The 20,873-nt window shown below is 36.4% G+C and overlaps 1 protein-coding gene across 1 annotated transcript in view; it reads right to left on the bottom strand.

Annotated features, from left to right (window-relative positions):
- The window catches only part of LOC140142726 (tropomodulin-2-like), a 56,159-nt gene that overhangs the window by 24,575 nt on the left and 10,711 nt on the right, over positions 1-20,873 (bottom strand). The window contains 2 exon segments of the mRNA XM_072164722.1: positions 2,085-2,231; positions 14,006-14,165. Coding sequence (XP_072020823.1) covers positions 2,085-2,231; positions 14,006-14,165 — 307 coding nt within the window.

The raw sequence follows: 20,873 nt of genomic DNA, 5'->3' as shown, positions 1-20,873 counted from the left end.
AGAAAAATTTGAAAAATGTTAAAAGATGATAATTGTTTCATTTAATGATCTCCGAACGATTTCTCTGTTAGTTGCCATGGCAATGTCGGCATTTGGTAAAGATGTCAGATGTTACCATCCATGCATTTGCACATTAATTAGTAAATACATGTTCATGCAAGTTTCTATGAACTGGTTTGACAGCTTGCATCCCAATGTTTTATTAAATACGTCAAAATGGATTTGTACCATGCAATGCAATTAAATTGGAAAGAGCAATAATTTGTTAAGTATAGGTCAACCATCATGCACTTTTAAAGTATAAATAACATTTTTTATTGTACTTCTTTTTGCCCCAAAATGTTAACATCAAAATTTGGTGTCATTCTACTGATGTGGCATATGATCCTTGCAGACACTAACCTAACATCAGTGAAACCAGGGCTGTCAACTCTCACCCATTCAGCGTAAGGTTCACACTTTGGGGCACATTCTCAAAAGGTAGTAAACTCTCACCCACGGCTGCCAACTCTCACACAATCACACGCCAAGGTAGTAAACTCTCACACACGGCTGCCAACTCTCATGCATTCGCATGCAGAGGTAGTAAACTCTCACACATCCGTCAAAATTTTGTCCCCATCTACCCTCCCTCCCCCCAACATACACACTTTTGAGATTCTAGAGTGCCAATGCCATGGTGAAAAAAATGATTAACACTATTAGTCGGCAAACAATATTTCCGTCCGGGTACGCACATCAACAATATCACGCTATGCAATTCCGAGAAGATGACAGCCCTGGTCAAAATCTTGTCAAATCTATCTAAAACCCAAGATAATGTTTAACATACGAAAAATTCCTTTTCTTAAAAAATAATTAATTTGATGGCATAACCACCTGAAACGATCTTTTAGCTCAATCGCATGTCCAAATTACCTTATCCATTGAAATGTATTTTCTTTTCTTTTAAGAATCTTTACTGAAACACCCAAACTTTGAAGCTGTTTGTTTATTTATCATCTAATTTCATTTTGAGCAATAAATGAAAGTTTTACACCAACTATTTTATTTCATGCTTAGAAAGAGCTTTTTTTGTCTTATCCAAATCTCAGAAAAAATGTGTTTGGACACTTTCTCTAATTCCCATGTTCTTACCAATGTGCATATTAAAGTGTTGCTTCAAATGTTCTTCTTCTTCATACCCCTTTCCCCATCAATCAATGTAGGGAGAAGACATGGTGAAGATAGCACATTTTGCATTAAACAGGGGTAGAAGAGGCTAGAGGATCATTTCACAATTTGGCCTTTGAAGTGTTCAAACAATATTTTTTGAGATTGTAGTCTTGTACATTGGTGTAGGCTACTATCAACTACTTTTACTTTATTTCACCTCAAGTTTGGTAGTAACGTAGGTGTGTTTTTCTCTGGTCGTATACCAAAACGTGTACATGTGCTAATCTAGTATCACAGAGCGTATACATACCGCATACAAGGGCAGTTTCTTGGCACGCTTACGGCGTAACCCTGTTAAAGCACCGATGTCACTATGCAAAATTTGAGGTGAAATGATGTACAACCATGTTTTCATGCAGTGGATTGGGGATAGAGAAAATGATACTACATAGTCAGTTTGGAGGTCTTGAAAAGACAGAATCGGAGGAATTTTTAAATCCCCAAAATCCCAAAATTGGCTAAAATGCAGTTATTAAGAACAGTTTCATGTCATAAATGAAATGCAACCTGCACCTAATGTCATGCAAATGCAGGTACCAAGTAATTTTTGTCGCAACTGTTCTTTAAAATGCATCTAAAAATTTCCTACAAATATGCAAACTGACAATTGTCAAAATTTGCACAAGTGTTTCTATACTTTTTTTCTTTATTTTTTTAAATAAATTAGTGTTTCTAGACTTTTTTCTTTAATTTTTTTATAAATAGTGTTTCTAGACTTTCTTTGTCTTCATTTTTTTTTATAAATGTTCCTAAAATTCAATTTCTAGGTAAATTCTTATATCAAAATTGCAAAATATCATTTTCTTGAATGCCCATTCCCTACATTAAAAATAAAGCGCAATAAAATACAAATGGTTTGCACCACCAACCTGCCAAATCGACGAGGTCTTCTTCCGTAGCGTTTTTCAGTGCCTCCTCCCACTCCTCCCCTAAATTAACATCCTCTTCATTCTTGTTCTTTTCTTCCTCCTCCTTTTTTCTAAGCTCCTCTGACTTCCTAGGCTTGTAGACTTTGCCTACAGAGAGTTTAAAGAAGGCAAAGAAGACAAAAGGGAGCGATTTAATATGAGTACAACACTGCGTATTCATGCAATTTTTGGCAACATTTAGCATACATGTATGAATTGTTCACTTTTCAAAGTAAATTTAACTTGTAATACAATATTGTTTCAATTTTGAAGATAATTCTATATTTTTTTAATTTACTGTGAAATGTAGAATTAGACGAGTGTTTTGAAGCAATTAAATAAATTATTGTTAATAATTGTTGCCATTAGTGATAAAGTGATTTATATGATCAAGTGAGCCCAACAAGAACATAATAGCAAAGAAATGTAAAAGCTGATTTGCGAAAAATATGTGTGTAACCCTCTCTAGTATGACACCATGATACATAAGTACTTTGCCTATTTTTTTTAAAGTGTTCTTCTTCCAAAATTTGACAAAATTGTCAAAAATGCTAAAAGGTACAAAAAAAGGAATATACATTCTAAATATCAGGGTGGCCACCATCCCACATGGTGGGGCAAGAGGGGCAAGGCTTTTCACAGGGGCACAGCCCCCCCCCTGACTACAGCACTGTTACTTTCAAGACCCTAATACAAACTTCTCACACAAAACCCCAGGTTCAGCATGTAGGCCTATATCATACCTACTAACCCTAAAACCTCACAAATAGGGACAAACGGCAGGGAAAAAAATCTGAAAATAGGGACATTCCTGAATTTCCTATACATTTCTATAGTGATATTTTTGCAAAAATAGGGACACATGGTAAAATTGCTCTCTTTTATGCTTTTTGTTTCAGTAAAAATAGGGACAGTCCCTATTAAATAGGGACAGTTGGCAGGTATGCTATATCCAAGTTCTTAATCCTGTAAAGTTATGTATTCTATATTTTATCTCCCCAAGTCAAAAGCCCCTGTTTTTGTTGCAAGTCAGTTTGTAAAGACCCTACTTTTAGAAATTAACCCTAAACCGGGCCCTAAACACCACTTACCAAAATGACAACACAATTTTTGGTTGTGTGCCAAATTCTGTTCTCTTAATCTTTACAAAGGTCCTGTGTTGTACTATTTACCGGGACTATTTATAGTTATTAAACATAAATGGCAGCTTTGACATGTTCTAATTTCATTAGTCCTTCGTTGGACTCACAATGACAATGTTTGCTCTACACAAACTAGGCACTTTACTTTCCCGCCTGTGAACACATAGTGAATATACACCTTGCATAACATGAACGACAAGGTGTGGTATCTCCCGCCAAAAAATTTAACAAAATTAAATTTAACACCAAAATGTTGGAAACCATTATCTTCAGCTTGCAATATATACACCACACCTTTGTCAACAAAGTAAAGTCTGAAATTAGCTTGGCCAAATAAAACTTGAAATGTGAGAGCAAACAAACAAACAGAAATGCTCGGTGCAAATTTATGTGTTTGCCGATATATATATCTGATGTGATGATATGTGAGATGCGGAATGGAGATCATTAGTATTTTGATTTGACATGAAGATTCCTTGTCTCTTGTCTCATGGGAATTAGATCATGTATGAAAATGATGTTACCAACATGTGGATGGTGTGTTGTCGTATGGTTTGAGGATTCTCTAATTCCTGATATAGTCCATATGAACTAGTTTGTTTTCCTGCATGTGATAATTTAATTGGAAATTTGTTAATACTTAATAATAGTTTCCACAGCTTGTTTGTTTATCTTTTGTCTGTTTTAATAGACAACAAATTAATTATGTTTATTATACGTTCCAGCTACGGTGACACCTCGTGACGTCACGCTGTAAATTCCATTCACTGTCAGAGGAGGATCGTGTGTGTGAATGTAATGAAGCAAATAAATCTGCAACCAATATAGCCAGCCTTGATTTGAACAGGGCACCTGTCTCATCAAATTAATCTCTTTAATACTTCTTTGAAAGTGAGGGCGGTGTCATCGAAGCTGGAACAGATAATAACCGGATTTTATTTTTACATAGGACACCAATGGCAATTTGGCTACAAAATATGGAAAACATGGGTCAATCATCCCATTTTTTCCCACCCGCCACGCCCTGCAAAATAAAAATGATCTCTTCAATACGACAGCTATTAATAATTGATTGCATTGAAAATTATATCATTTGATGACAATATACTGTAATATAAAAGATGAGTAAAGAAAATATACATGATACAACATTGGCAATAAACAGAACAAACAGTTTTACAAATTAAACAAACATGCTATAATAATATTAGCATCTGCAGCTAGTAGTGGCTTTGCTGCACCACAAGAGGGCGCCATATTGTTACCTCGTGCACGCCGTTCCATCTCCTTGCTGCCTATAAGTTCTCTAGCTGGATCTATATGTCTATACTTGAACTCTATAACATATGAATCGCATGATAGAATTGAGGACAGAAGAAATTGTATGTAACATTAGTAAATGTAAAAATTATAAAAAATTGGTGCATAAAATTTACATAAACATTTCACACAACAGATATTTAGACATACTTAACCTGGACAACACCTTTTAAAGGGGTGCGACTTGATCGATAGCCTCATTCCCCATTCATCTTCATCAAAACTGATTTTTACATCAGGAGAAAGCTCATATTTTCCTCAGTACTCCAGTAAAATTTAATGCTTGACATGTTTCATTTAAAAAACGTGGTTACAACCGGAAGTATGTATTATATGTGACACAATCTGGTCCATGGGGGCCCAAAGGCGGCAAATTTGAAATTGAGATAAAGGTAAAAATATAGACCTTTGGTGTTTTCAGTAAATGATAGCCTATTGCATGTATAATGTAATGATTACAGTAACTCAATTTTCAAAAATGCCTCCTTTGGCCCCCATGGACCAGATCGTGTCACATATGTCATAATTATGAGGCATTGTCTATACACATTTTTGTTTCTAAATATACCGTATTAAGACTGTTGGAGCAATACAACTTAAAATTTAGAAACATATACTGTGTTATTGGTATGCCCGCCCTCAATGCAAGAAAAAAGAGAACAAGAAAACTATTAGACCAAGCAGTGGCAAGCACCTTTAAAATTACCTCAAATTATATTTTTCAACTTAAAATGTACATTTTTTTTCAATATGCTTTTCACTGTAAAGTGTGCTGAGGCTTGTGGACAAACGTCTAGGTGTTGTGCCTGTGCGTAGTGCACTATACATCACTGCCATTTTTTTTTCACTCTTTTCACAGTTACAGTAATTCCAGAAACACAAATTTAAAAGCCCGACCAATAAGGTTTTTTGTATAGTTGAAACTTTGAATAAAAGAAATGTCATACAAACTGCTCAAAACCAACAGTTAAAATCACAAAAGAATAATATTACTACAATATACCCTTAAATATAAAAAATTCAAATAATAAGATTAAGAGAAGAAATATAAATGCTCAGTTTTTGCTCACTAATTACATTTTATATATTCTAGTCAGGTTAGAAATTACTAATTATGATATTTTATTCCGATTCAGTATGTGCCCCTAGGGGCTTTTATAATCATTTCATAATTATAATAGTTATACGGGTGATTGGTATGTAATAATTATTCAGCAAACAAAATTGAGAATATTTTGTTTATTAAATAAAGGTATTCCTTCCCACACAACTGGCTACAATTATGCTGTGAATTTCATATAATGAAATAAGATGCACACAGTTAATTAAAAACAATGAAACACTTCTTTTTCGCCCACCTCTCTCAGCCAGCCACCTCTGAATTGGTAATTTTGCTAAATCAATTCACAATACTAAGCATTTTAATAGCTCCATTATCATGAATCATGATTATTTAAAAGGGCATTTCGTGATCCACAGCCTCATCCCCCATTTTTCTATAAAAAATTGAGATTTTTATATCACTGGAATACTCTGGCTACATAATGTTTATGTACAAAATATTTCTTGCAGATTAATTCGTTTAGCAAAGATATCATGAAATTTGAATTTCGTTCTGGTGCACCAGAACGAAATTTCAACGTATTGTCTATGGAGCAGTGTAATACACATAATCATGCATAACTCGCAAAAGCAAAATCGGAATCAACTGAAATTTTGGGAATATGCTTTTTTCGTGGATACATGTATGTACTGAAAAATCTCATAAAAAGAGGATGCTAGGATCACGAAATACTCCTTTAATTAGTGGGCTGAATACCTGTTCAAACTACATTCCTCACCACAACACTACAAATTCTTCTTTTCGTCACACACAGGCAATGTTTGTTACCCGCATATTTTTCAAAAATGATTTTTTTTTCCCAATTAAAATTTAAATACTTCCATTTTCTATCATCATAAAAGTCAAATGTATATAATCAAATAATATTAATTGAAAATAGCAAATTACTTTAAAGACTGACCTCTCAAAGTGCATTCATATAGCCTCAGGTTATTCAAAACGATATATTGATTCTTTTTACCAAGTCTTTATCTGCGTATTACGTACATGGTGTTATTATTGGAATACTTGAGATTAATAAACGAGCACGCATATTTCCATGAGGGCTCTAGAGAGGGGATACTGCAATTATGTATGTACCCCTTATGAGAATATCTAGGTGCAGTACATTCTTTTACATTACATGTATACATTTGAACATGTAATATTAACTTTGTACAATTGGGGGGGCTTGATACAATGATAGTAAATATTTGAATTGTTTTCCACATTTGTAATGACTTGAATTTTCTGCATTCCCTTGGAAGAGCTATATAAGCTGCAGAAATATCATCCATGATAAATAATATCAATTTCAATCCATTTTATCAAAATACTATACACTTGATTTTTTTTTCAAAAAGTTGCCTACTAATAACATGATGTTTCTTAAAAATAGGTATAAATGATAACATCTTTTGGTATTACATATTCAACCATGTCATCTATAACACATTGTCATCTCATTCCATCTTCCTTATAGACTTGGCTTTAAATGAATTACCCATGACAGACATAAATAAAACTTCTGCTTAGGTTTCGTCCTTCAACACAGGATCATGTCTTCAGAATAAAATTCACTCCCTAACATAATAACATGTAATACTTAACAGTTTACATTGACATGGCTTTCAATGTATCCGACGGTACTCTAAAAAACATGCACACTGTTAAATACAAAATGGATCATCATTTCGCAAAAGTGAACCCTAAATGTTAAATAGAGGCCTCATAGATCAACAACTTTAGTTTCAAAATCACTCACTAAATACCCAGGTTCTGACATTTTGTTATGCTAGCCTATGAGCTCAGAGCTACATTGAATTTTTACAAACATGATGCATCTGCACGTATTACAGCTAGATCCATATTCAAGCACAGAACACTGAACTTTTCTGAAGTCAGAAAATATTGATTACTTGTAGACAAAGAACAAGAACTCATACATATTTCAAAAATTATATTGTTAATTAACAAAAATTTCTTCAGATAGTTATTTACGTCTGACTGCTGTGGCTGCTCATGCTTACCAAGCTGCAGTGAACTTACAATGTACCAGTACATTATGTAAGGGTGATGGGGCCGTGGCTGCTTTAATTAAAATCCCTAGTTTGATGGTAAATAAACTAGTGCATGTAACCTACGATATCGCTTGACACAATCAAGCAAATTGAGCTGTTTGTTGCAGAATATCAATTTTCATTCTTTGATTTGGCTTGCCCATATATTAGCTGCAGTCTGTGTTCCCTACGAATAGCGAGCAGGTAGAGCGAGGCCAGTAAGTTGCTGATGACACAACCTCTCTGGATGGTAAAAAGCAACTAAGGCTCTCATTTTCGGGAAATTCGGCTTCAGGGTACCCGAACTTTTTTTTTTGGAGCGGTACCGGTACCAAATTGCAACAACAAAAAATTGCAAAAAAAAAAAAAAAATTTTCAAAGTTTTTTTTCGGTTTTGTAGTGTCTCTGGACCTAGACCTAAATGCTAGGATCATGATTGACCTAAAAAAAAAAATTTAAAAAAAAATTGAATTTTGCACATTGTTTTGTGTTTTTAATCTGAAAATTGATACATAGTTTTCATGTCATACTCTATTAATGATATCAAAATGCATTGAAATTGAATGCATTTTGATATCATTAATAGAGTATGACATGAAAACTATGTATCAATTTTCAGATTAAAACACAAAACAATGTGCAAAATTCAATTTTTTTTTTTTTTTTTTTTAAATTTGGGTACCGGGCAGGGAATTTCCTGCCGGGTAATAGGATTATCGAGGCGGGACTCGAATTCCCGGGACTCACTCAGAGCCTTAAAAGCAACAGAGCTCGAAAGTAGTGCTAGCCCATGTTACACATGCATGAGATTCCACTTTCCAGTAAAAAAAATGGAAAAAAAACTGAAAATGCATGTGAAGTTGCAGAAATTTTGACTAACTGAATTCAGTTTTAAAATGCAAAATTCTCATGGCTGCATACAGTGTAGAATTCCATCTACAAGCAGAACTGCCTCTAAATCAGGCTTTTTGTTCATGACAACTGATACAGGCGGCTGTACAAACATACATTATTGTATGACAAATCTATTCTGTCGGTCCGTTCCACGTCACTTCCGGTTGATGATGCGACTCACGGTCGAGTGAAAACAAGTCCTTGATTCGATTTTTGTTGATGATTTCTGTCATTGTTTCGATAGCAAATAGCCAGTGGAATCAAACAACCGTTTCTAAGTCTTCAGAGTGGAAGAAACTTACTTGATTTACAGTTTATATACTGACAAACTTAAAATTAAATTCCATGGTCGAGTGTTGTTTTTTCCGAAATTGAATGTCACTCCAACAAGATCGCTATATAGCCTCCTTCACAGCCGGTTTCTGTTGTTCATAACAAGCCGTGAGCCACATGCAGTTTGGGCCCGAGACTAGAGATAGCCCGGATGTTGGACCGACAGAATAATAATGTTTTTGTGGAGGGTGTCGGCATTTCGTCTCTTTCACACAAAAAACCTCATTTAGAGGCATTCTTGTAGATGGCATTCTATGGCATGCTGTAAAATCACATCTAAAATGGACTTAAGGCTCATATTGAAATACCCTACCACGTTTTCACACAGAAAGAAGGCAGGATTCCCCTCGCTAAGCGTGCGCCTCAGGAAAGCTTCGGTCATAAAGCGGATGGATTATATGCATCAGTGATACACCCTGCCCAGGATTTTAACAAAAGAAGGCTAGCACAGGAAAGCTGCAGGATGGCGCACACCTTCCTGTGTAAGGGAATTTCAATATGAGCCCTTACAGTTCTGGAGATATGAATATGTTTTAATACATTACAACATTCAAATGTTGTTAAAGGATATGAATATGGTCATGTTGCAAACAACAACACAAAAGAAGTTCAACACCTATCCCGAATTTTCTTTCAAACAAACAAAATTTGCCAGCAAGTGATCTACTGAACACATTACTTTCTGTCTGTCAAGTCAAGTGTTGCATAAAGTCTGCAACAATTCATCAAATGTGTAGATCTCCTTGTCCTCCTACACTATAAATGAACAGTCCTTGATAATACATGTATGTGACCCCTCAGCACAACTGAGCCCTGAAGTCGCCAATCATCATTTTTGAGATATTCAACCAAAATATTCTGCTTGAAATTAGCTTTAAAATGATGTATATCATGTCTATAGTACTTGACATTTAAGTAGTGAAAAATCAATAAAACAGTCAATAAATCCTTTGTTTCTTATTGTTTATTGTTATTTTTCGATGGAGCATATCTCAATAGTGGCACTGGCGACATCTGGGCTCAGTTGTGGAGGATGGTCACATATTGTTACGTAATACTTCCAGTAGTATGACTAAGCCTGACAAAACACCTTGCATTGAAAAGGTAGGCAAGATTACAAAACGATACTATGTGTACATGGACATGAATAAAGATGTACGGCATTAAACATTGATGCAAGTCTGCAATCATGCAGGCCGTAAATAGGGTACGGTCACCATGACTACGAAAGAATCCAAGCTCCAATCATTATTACCGTACATTAATATTGTCGTAGCTAAATACAGGGAAAGTGATTTTCTATGTACACATGTTTGACGTGGACAATCATTTTCAAAATTGAATTACCTGTGCTGTGCCTGCATGTAAACTCTATTACTCAGTAGAGTTTAGAGCAGCTTATTAACATACAAGGTACGTTATGATGACTATTTGGAAATATGTTGAATCACAAGGTTTCCCTGGATTTGTGGAAATAAGCTATCATGCTACCACTTAATTTTATAGTTCTTCATTTACCAATCAACCAATTAGGTGTTACAACATGATTCAATATGATGGGAAGGAAAAGAGAGCTTACTTTTATGTCTTTAAGTCACACCTCCGTAATACTAGGCCTTACATTAAATACATTAGCTCGGTCTTACAGAAGTTGACGCATGTATGTCTAATACCCTTTCAGAATTTTGCATTTACAAAATGTAGCATTCTTTAAATCCAATCACATTTAAAAGAATCACATCACTGTGAAATCACATGTATGTACCGGTATTTATATTATTTTATCTTGACCTTTGGAATTAAGCTTCCGATTATTGCCGCCAATATTTCTCTTTAATACCACCGCTGGATTTGACCTAGCTAGTCCTGAATCTACATTTACATTGATTACGACTAGTTAATGTTTATATCTAGAGCTAAATTACTGTCTTATCAGGATTGTGTGTCTGGTGTGTTTCTATTCTCTAAACAGGAATGATATCATCTTACGTATGCATAGAAACATCTGAGAATTTCATGCTACATTAAAATAAAATGATGATAATGATTTGCAGACAGCAAAAGAATTGCGGCATCAGTTATGTTCACCCCTGTATATCCTAAAAAATACAAATATGTTAAAATTAAAACCAGCAGCCTATACCTGTACCCTTTAACTCTGATTTAAGACCCCATTTGTTAAAATCGGTTGAGAATAGGTGACCCCGGAGTGACGTCACAAGCCGTTGACCTCCGTTGACAACAAATCCGATTCAGAAGTCAAATTTGTAGTTTTCTGTGGTTTGTCCCTTTTCAAATCGGCCAAAATACTACTCTACCATTTCTATAACTTCTCGACATGGGGCTTCCAGCCAACAAAAAAAATAAAGACTCTCATCTACATGTTCATGTGTTCAGCTTCACATAAAATACAATTTTCGCCAAGTATTTAACCTTTATTTTACCGAAATCGACCCGAAATATGCTTGATTCGAGGTCAAAACAAAATGTCAACAAACTGAATCAGCCTCTGTTACAAGTCTTCAACTAGTCGCACTGCTCCACGGTATATTGTGGGTTGAAAAGCGTAAGTGTAGGCACTGTAGCGTCATGTAAAATAAGTACCCGGATGGCCGGGGTCACCTATTAAAGAAACGGCGATCGAAAAAATTCAAGAAAGGAACAAAATCAAAAGTTGCATTTTCATATTCTAATCAATGGGAAGCATGGTGCTAGTTCTCTTGTTCGAGAACAATTTGAGTACTAATCAAAAGGGCACCCAATGGAGCAATCTGCAACGTTTGAATTTGCATCTTCCTTGGCATTTTGGATCACTGTGTCTTTATTTCTTGACCAATTTCAACAAATGTGACGTGTCATGTCAAAAGGAGACACTTTTGGGCAGGTTATCAATTTTGAGGTTTTTACATATCTTAAATATAGAGATATTTTGCCCCACAGCTGTTTTCCCCAATGAAATCGGACATTCCTAAGCGAAGATATTAAGCTCGTAAGTTACGGTATTATAAAATTGGAAATTGAGATATCGGCCTTTAAAAATATTATTGACAATGTTGAGAGTAGGAATTACCTTGAAAAATGTCTCAAAAAATACAAGATGCCAGTTATATTCGGTCTGAAACTATCAGACAATATTTTAAACATTAATACCATCACAAATTCACAACAAATCCAAATTGGGAAAAAATCACCCCGGGCAGATTTTTGGCTATTTCTCCATTTACGACCCTGCTCAAAAGTGTCTCCTTTTGACATGACACGTCACAAATGAGGTCTTACATCCGAGTTAAAAGATGCAGCTATTGGCTGCTGGTTCTAATTATGACATATATCTGTCTCTGTTTAGGATATACATGGGTGAAAATAACTGGTACCTTAACTCTTTTACTGTCTGCATTATTACAACTACAGCCATTCTTACTCAATAAAGTAGTGTGGTTCATGTCTATATATTTTTTGAAATCTTAAATCAGACTATACTTTTATCACATTGAATTTGTAAAGAATGAATTCCCACTGGGGTTTGCTGGTTCAAAATTCAACGGGTTTATCGGACTACCCCCAAATTAAGTACAAAATATTACTTCATTTTACCATTAAATTGTGTTTGTAATAGGGTGGTAATGACTTGAAGTTGAAGCTGAAGGAGTCAGGTTACATTCCAAAAATGTTGAGAACTTCTGCAATAAATTGTTGAAGTAGAACTTCATGCCCACTTACACATGTACTACAAGCATGGTTCTGTATTTTACTGATGCAGTATAAGACGCCAGGCCACACTACTTACAAACCTACATGTACTTTGACATTACACCCGGTTATTGATGCAAACAACACACAGACCATACATGCATGCCTATTTCCATGCATGGATCATTTGTATTCATGCCAACACTGTGTCCTGCATTTCGCAGTTGATGATTGCCGATGTCGTAACTGATGATCGACTGCTTGTTTTCAGCTGAGTGGATACACGTATCATGTCGGTGCCAGTCGATGGATCCTGGTTGATGAGTTTCTCTTAAATATCCGTCTACGCCTCAAGAATATCTATGCTCATAATATTGCACAAATTATATACATGTACTGGACTTCTCTATACAAAATTGCTTATCTCAAGTCTTATACAGTAATTATAATATTATGCCCTTATACCAGAAATCAAAGAAACCAGAATTACAAAAATATTATATTGCACATAAGATACATCAAAATTTACACAATATCATGAAAGGAACAACATTTTTTTCTGAAGTCCAGTGAATGGCTGGAGCGAACAGGTGCTATGCACCTCTAAGACAGCCCAACAAATAATATAAAAAAAGTGGAGGGAAAAATAAATATGAGGGGAAAAATGCAGGTTAAGTTATTTTTGCCTGCTGCAATTTAGACAATTACAAAAAGAGGTCCAAGTGCAAACACAAGTTCCATCAAAAGGTGCAAGCAAATTTGGACTCCCAAAACATGTTGTTTAAATGAAGCAACAGAATTTGAGGATCTGATAATACTATGGAGCTGGTTCCAAATGGTCACCATATATGCTGAAAAAAAGCCCATCTAGTTGGGGGTCGTTGAACTGTTTTAGATAAGGCCCCTCCTCATCCTTATTTTCAAAAACCTGGACGTGAAACATGTTTTTTATTTTACATGGACTTATCAATATGGAACTACACCTTTATCTTGACAATTCATTTACCCGCCCTATTCCTTTTAAAGGAATTTTTATTAGATAAGGCCATTATGTTAAATATATACTTGGTGCATGAACAAGATGGCATACCTTTAATTTGCAATTTGCAAATTAACATTTGAAAATGGAAATTGAGACTTCACATGAACATCAATCATCTCAAAATGTAGTTCAAGCTTTTAGCAAGCAAACAAACAATTTCTACGAGATGTAGATGTATCCCACAACCGATGATGGTGTGGTTATCTCTGGTAGCTGATGACAATTGACAACCTAAAAACCAAGTTAAGTTAGTACATTATTTTACAACATATTGACACATTCCATCCATCCATTCTCACCTCTTTTTTCACCAGTTTTTTACTGTACATGTTCCTCCCAATCCTCCTCTTCCTTGCCCTTCTTCTCTAGATAATCCATCAATGCTTGCCTGTCAAACTTGCCGGTTGGCGTTTTCTCAGTCTTGTATGGGCATCGTTCTGACGGTGGGAGAAGTTCATTCTAGAAGAAAATAATAGGATTTACATATTTTATCACATTTTTTGTTGTTGCTAAAAGTAGGTGAAAATTTTGCTTGAATTCTGTTATCATATTGAGTGCAATGAGCATGGAAGAGAGTAACAGCTCCGCATTTTACACCTGGGTGTACAAGCTTCTTGCCTATGCACACAACACTTTGATCCTGACAGCCGAACCCACAACATTGTGATCATAAGTCAAACACCCTGTACCGTTAGACCACCTTGCTCCAAACGGAGACTGAGATTTTTTTGTAAATTTAATCAAATTTTAGTCCTTTTCTTTCACAAGTACGCAAATTTAAACATCCATGAGTAAAAAAAGCTACAAAGACATGATCAGTCAAATTTCGAAGACATAATCAAGTGGGATGGGATATCGGAAATAGCTCCTTCTTCCTATAGATGCCAGGTTTCTGGCCAGGTCTCAGGGTAAAATTCTACAAATATAATTATGGGTTTGAACCCTGTCAGGGTTAATGTGATGTGTCTTTGGCAGTGGCGTAACCAGTGGGGGGGCGGGGGCAAGGGGCCCCCCGGTCACAAAAAAAAACGGGGAAGAAGAGCGAAAAAAATTGGGAAGGGGGAAAAGGGGAGGAGGAGAGAGAAAAAGAGGGAAGAAAAAAGGGGAAGGAGAAGAGAAAAAAGGGGAAAAAAGAGGGAAGAAGAGAAAGGGGAAGAAGAAAAGAAAAAGAGGGAAGAAAAAGAGGAAGGAGAAGAGAAAGGGGAAGAAAGAGGAAGAAGATCTATACTACTTTCATTGTGAAATTTTGTACTCTGAACACTGGATTTTGAGCTTCTAATATGCCAAAAACCATGAGCTTCAGGGGGCAAGCCGCTCATGATCAAGCACATAAATAATACAACTTTTGGTCAAAAATTGGGAAATTTTTTCAATCTTGCCCCCCCCCCCCGGAAGGTCAGGTCTGGTTACGCCCCTGGTCTTTGGGCAAGGCACTTTACCTTGCTTGTCCAACTCCACCCACCCATGTGTAACATTATTAGTTATTAGGTAAAAGACATGTTCATGAACTGGCCTAGTTTTATACGAAGGAGAAAACAGTTCCCGAGTACGATTTATGTAGTTAATTTCAGCTTTAATTCTCCGAAAAAGGTCCAAATCTGTTCCTCACCCATATAATCAATCAACAGGAAAATCGAAAGTACTAAATCGCCATTAAAACTCAACTACCATTAAAATTTGTGTTGTTCTTTGCTTGATCTTATCCTTTATGCAATTCTTCCAGCTGATCACCTCAAAAGTTTGGTACAAAATGTGTGGCCTTGATCTTACGAGTGTAAGCTTGGAAGGAACAAAACCACAACATGTGAAACCCACCTTTGTTTTTGCTCTTACATTACACAATAAATGTTAATAAAAAAAAATAAATGTTGGTATTTATACAGCGCCTTTCACATGTGAACATGTACCAAAGCGCTTTACATTTATTCCGCCGTCATTAGAATATGTCAGCTGCCATACAATGCCCAAGGCATGCTCATACCTTTAGGCGGCGCTCAATGGACAGTATTCATAACAGCTCCCCATTTCACACCTGGGTGGAGAGAAGTCGAGATAAAGTGCCTTACTCAAGGGCACAACACGATGGCGTCGCCGGGCTCGAACCGCAACCTTCCGATTATGAGTCATAGCCCGTTCCGCTCGGCCACAGTGCTCCCTAATAGTAGTATAGCCCTAGATCAGTATCATTTAGAAGTTACTTTTCGGTTCTTATAAATTTAATCATGATTAATTGTCTTTTAACTTCCACTTTGAATGGTATTTGGCCCAAATGTTCAAAGTTTGTTTCTACATGAATAGATTCTCAGTAAATGGGATATATTTCACTAGGCACTTCCACAAGGACCGCTTTAAAAAAATGCAGTTCTCAAGCAAAAACTTGGGGAAATCCTCCCTGTTAACTTTCTTGAAGATTCCAATCCCTAGGTTTGTCCCCAAAATGGCCCAAATTTATCCCCAAGAAATTTAGGGGATTTCCCGATTTCCCAGAGTGATCCTCAAGTGGTCTTAGAGCGATACTGCCATATGAACAAGCCATAATTGCGATTCTCAAAACTTGAGGATGCCAGTCTCCAATGGAACCATGGGATTCGTATTGCTTCCTACATGTACATGTATTAACCCTAACCCTACCCGTGGTTTTTGAGCTATCGGAAGGGAAAGAAGGAACGAAAAAGGAGAGAAGATGAAGAAGAAAGTCACTTGGCACCCCCGGGATTCGAACCTCGGACCCCTCGCATGCCACGCAGAAGATCCCCAGCATGTAGCTACACAGGTGACGTTGGCCCGCCAGCGATTCCCTGGGTATATATGACTTGGTCTGATTGCGTCATCAAGTCCCGTGGAATCCATGCACGCAGAGCGGTTTTAATAGTGAGCTTTAGTGAGTCCTAGTTGGGTTAGGGTTAAGAAGGCATATAGGGAAAACATGCATATAGCTTAACCCTAACCCTACCCGTGGTTTTTGTGCTATCGGAAGGGAAAGAAGGAACGAAAAGGAGAGCAGATGAAGGAGAAAGACACATGGCACCCCGGGATTCGAACCTCGGACCCCTCGCATGCCACGCAGAAGATCCCCAGCATGTAGCTACACAGGTGGCGTTGGCCCGCCAAGCGATTCCCTGGGTATATATGACTTGGTCTGATTGCGTCATCAAGTCCCGTGGAATCCATGCACGCAGAGCGGTTTTAATAGTGAGCTTTAGTGAGTCCTAGTTGGGTTAGGGTTAAAGAATCCTTGGCCTAATAAATAATGTAAAGTTACCAACTTTTTAAACTTTTTTAAGTACTGTATCAAAATTTTAGTAGATAAAGGATCAAATTTCCCAAAATCCTTGAACTGCTAACTAGAGCACTACTTTTATTGTTATAACTTTGAAAATCTGATTGAATTACATTGTAAGAAGATTAAGTTCTTAAATAAATCAATTCCAAATCAATTGTACAAAATTACATTCGTGGATGAAAGAATTCAAAATATTAAACTTGGGATCGCACTATCCAATATAAGATGGCTGACATCAAGGATAGCCTACACATTCATATCATTCAAATTATGATTGGGCTTATTGGGCCTTGCATTTGAAATCTATGGAACCTCATCAATTTTCACAGGCCCAAACTCAAATTTGGTAAAATTACAATGTTACACTGATAAACATTTGTAACATTTTATTACACTCGGAAATCACAACACATAATGCCATGAATTGATGTTGGAGATAGCACCGAGTCTATCTTGGTGACTTTGGGGAAAAAGTATCTGCAGGGCTGCAGTAATTTTTATTATCTTTTGGCTTTACATATGTACATGTATGTCAAACACTGGTTTTATTCTCTTCTCAACTATGACCCTGTTCACATTAGAAAATTTTCTTCTTTCAACGAACCTCGAACGAAGATTAAAAATCGTTTTTTCCTAATGTGTACACACTTTTCTTCCTTCGACGAAGATTAAAATTGCTTCGTTCAACGAAGCTAAAAAGGTTATTTCGATGAATGAATACTTCGTTCGATGAAGCTCATTTTGAAATGTGTACGCTCGCTTCATTCGACGAAGGAAAGTGATCATGTGACAAGTGACCTTCGCCGGCTTTAATAAAAGCAGGGCGTTAATAGCTTCATTCGAGCTTTGTTAATTTGCATGAAATGTGTACAGTGCAATGTCTTTGTTCGATCTTTGTTCAGCGTAATCATCGCCGTAATGTGTACGCATGCTTAATTACGCATGCTTATCTTCGTCGAATGAAGAAATTTTCTAATGTGAACAGGGTCTATGATTCAATTTTAAAATGTGACACGATCAAGGGAAATGAGTCGGATGTCGCTAATATTGATTTTTAGATATTGGCAAAGAAAGTCTTACAATTCTTTTGTTTAAGCGATTGATAAATTGACATATTTTCGCAAAGAAAATTTGTATCAACATGGGCTTTTCAGTTTCTGAAAGCTCTAAATGTCCTCTTTAGAAACGTATATATGTAAAACTGATTTTCGACCAGGGTCGACATGTGACTCATTCCCCTTGATCCTGTCACAAATGGCTACCAATACCAAGTTGCAACAGGTTTGTCAAACCATTGCCCATGTAAATGCAATAAATATGAAAATATCCATAGCAACTTAATAGAAACTTTTATTTGCACCGTTGTACACTCTAGTACCTGGTGGAAAGCATGTAGTTTGTGTGGTAGTTTGTGCGCCTTAATACAAAACAACGACACTAGTTTAAAAGCTTCAATTTTGTTCAACCATTGACTCAAATTTTATCCAAAAAGTCATTACTATTTCCACAGACTATTGAACTATTAATAGGTTTATGCTTTTGATTGAACAGTTTAATAGTAGCACAATACACAGGAAAAGCTTTAGGACGTTACAGACCTGTGAACTGTGACAGGATGGGATAATACAAAGTTCTTTACACTGACAAAGCGTTGAGTCAAAAAAAGTTCAACTTTTGTCAATTTCTTCCTTTTCTGAAAACCTATGTGTGCACAAAGAGGAACGGAACATGTCAAGCTCTATTGCTGCCAGCTTCAATGTTGAGAGTCCAATTTGGGACAATGTAGTCTGTCCAATTTAGGACTTCTGTGTACAAATGTAGGCAATTTCAGGGACTGCCTTTTGAGGAGAGCGAGAGCAATCACCCTCTACTGCTCTCCTTAAATATGATATAGGAGTTAGCTCTCCTAAGTTGACCATTCTATCCTTAAATTCTATTGTAAATGCTCTAAACAGCTCTCCTTGAAGGCTCCAGAAGAGCTATTTAATGCTCTCCTGCAAATTCCAAAAGACAGTCTCTGCAATTTTGGACTTGTATATGGCTTCTCTCAAGTTGAAACATCAGATTTGAATCGCACAATCCTGCGGGGCAAATACCCACACATAGAAGGGCAATTTGTCCGTGCACTAGTGTTGCAACCACATAAACGCACTGATTTTTTTACAGAGGTCTCAAATTGGAGCACTAAGTCCCAAATTGGACTACACAGAAGTCCCGAATTGGATTATATTGAGAGTAATGGCCAAGCCTTGAAATAAGCAGGCGCGGGGAGCAAATTTACCCTCGTAAAGCCACTAATTGCTCCTGGTCCTTGTAAAATTCACATGAACCAGGAGCAATTTTCTAAAATAAATTGCTCCTGGTTACAGTTTTGCACTTGATGCAGTCGTGCTGGTATGCTGTATTGTATGCAGAAAAGGATTTAATATTGAAAATTGCTCCTGTTTCTTCAGAAATTGCTCCTGGTTCTTGTAAAATCCCAGTGAACCAGGAGCAATGTTCAAAACAAATTGCTCCTGGTTCCTGTCTGCTTATTTCAAGGCTTGGTAACGGCATGTTGGATTTCATAGTGGCAGATCCAAACAGTAATAGTATGTAAAGCTGAATCTATACTCAATTGCTTCTGCAGAAAAGGAATTCTCATGCATGCTCAATGTTTACTTCCATGATCAGAGCGTCAAGCCAGTCATTCGATATACAGGCAAAAACGATGTCGCTTTTGCCATCTCAACTTCCAAGCTATATCGCTTGACACATGAATGTATCAACCAATCATTTTCTATCAACTGGATCTATAATTTTTCTCATTAACTTACCTTTCTCGATTTTTAACTTTTTGTGATGAATTAATTAGAAATAATTATTGATAGCAATGGATGTTTGACAGCAATGGATGTTTTGAAAATGTATTTTGTGGCATTTACATTGTAGAATATTTTAATTGTCATCTGCAATCACTATCGCTGTGGTATGTAAAAATGCAAAAGCGACGAGCGATGCATTGCAAAATTCAGCAATTGCCCACCAATTTTTATAAGCGGTGCATCGCAATCGCTCGACGATCGAGTATAAATTCAGCTTAAGGGCTAAGATCAATGCCTTCAATGGTAAAATTTTGTGAAAAACATTGTCATTTTTCAACATCTAACCTTTGATTGGCGGATACAGGACACGATATTGTGGACGATCACAGATCCTCGAAAGAGGACCAATGGAAAACCAAGTACAGCACAGTGTGGCTATACATGCTCTACTCACTCAACAACAGTGGTGTTACCAGAGGAGGGTGGGGTAGGTGAGGGGTCAGGGTGCACACTCTAGGGAAAAAAGTCAAGTAAAATCTAGACAAAAAAAATTAAAGTTTGTCAACTGTGTCCTTTTAGCTGAATTTTAGCAGCATGGATACTGATATTGGACTCTTGTCATTTTTGACATTTGCTGGTGTCGCAAGCTACGTCGCTGCTCATTGAAGACTCTGAAAAAGATAAGTTTTTAAGCAAATGTGACGTGTCATGTCGAAAGGAGACACTTTTGGGCAGGTTATGAATTTTGAGGTTTTTACATATCTTAAATATAGAGATATTTTGCTCCACAGCGCCGTTTTCTCCAATGAAATCGTACATTCCTAAGCGGAGATATTCAGTTCTGAAGTTATGGTATTATAAAATTGGAAATTGAGATATCGGCCTTTGAAAATATTATTGACAATGTTGAGAGTAGGAATTAACTTGAAAAATGTCTCAAAAAATACAGGATGCCTGTTATATTCCGGTCTGAAACTATCAGACAATATTTTTAACATTAATAACATCACAAATTTGCAACAAACCCAAATTGTGAAAAAATCACTCGCCGGCAGATTTTTGGCTATTTCTCCATTTACG

The sequence above is a fragment of the Amphiura filiformis genome, chromosome 20, assembly GCF_039555335.1.
Source record: "Amphiura filiformis chromosome 20, Afil_fr2py, whole genome shotgun sequence".
In the NCBI taxonomy this organism is placed as follows: Eukaryota; Metazoa; Echinodermata; class Ophiuroidea; order Amphilepidida; family Amphiuridae; genus Amphiura; species Amphiura filiformis.
This window is presented reverse-complemented; position numbering and strand designations above follow the sequence as displayed.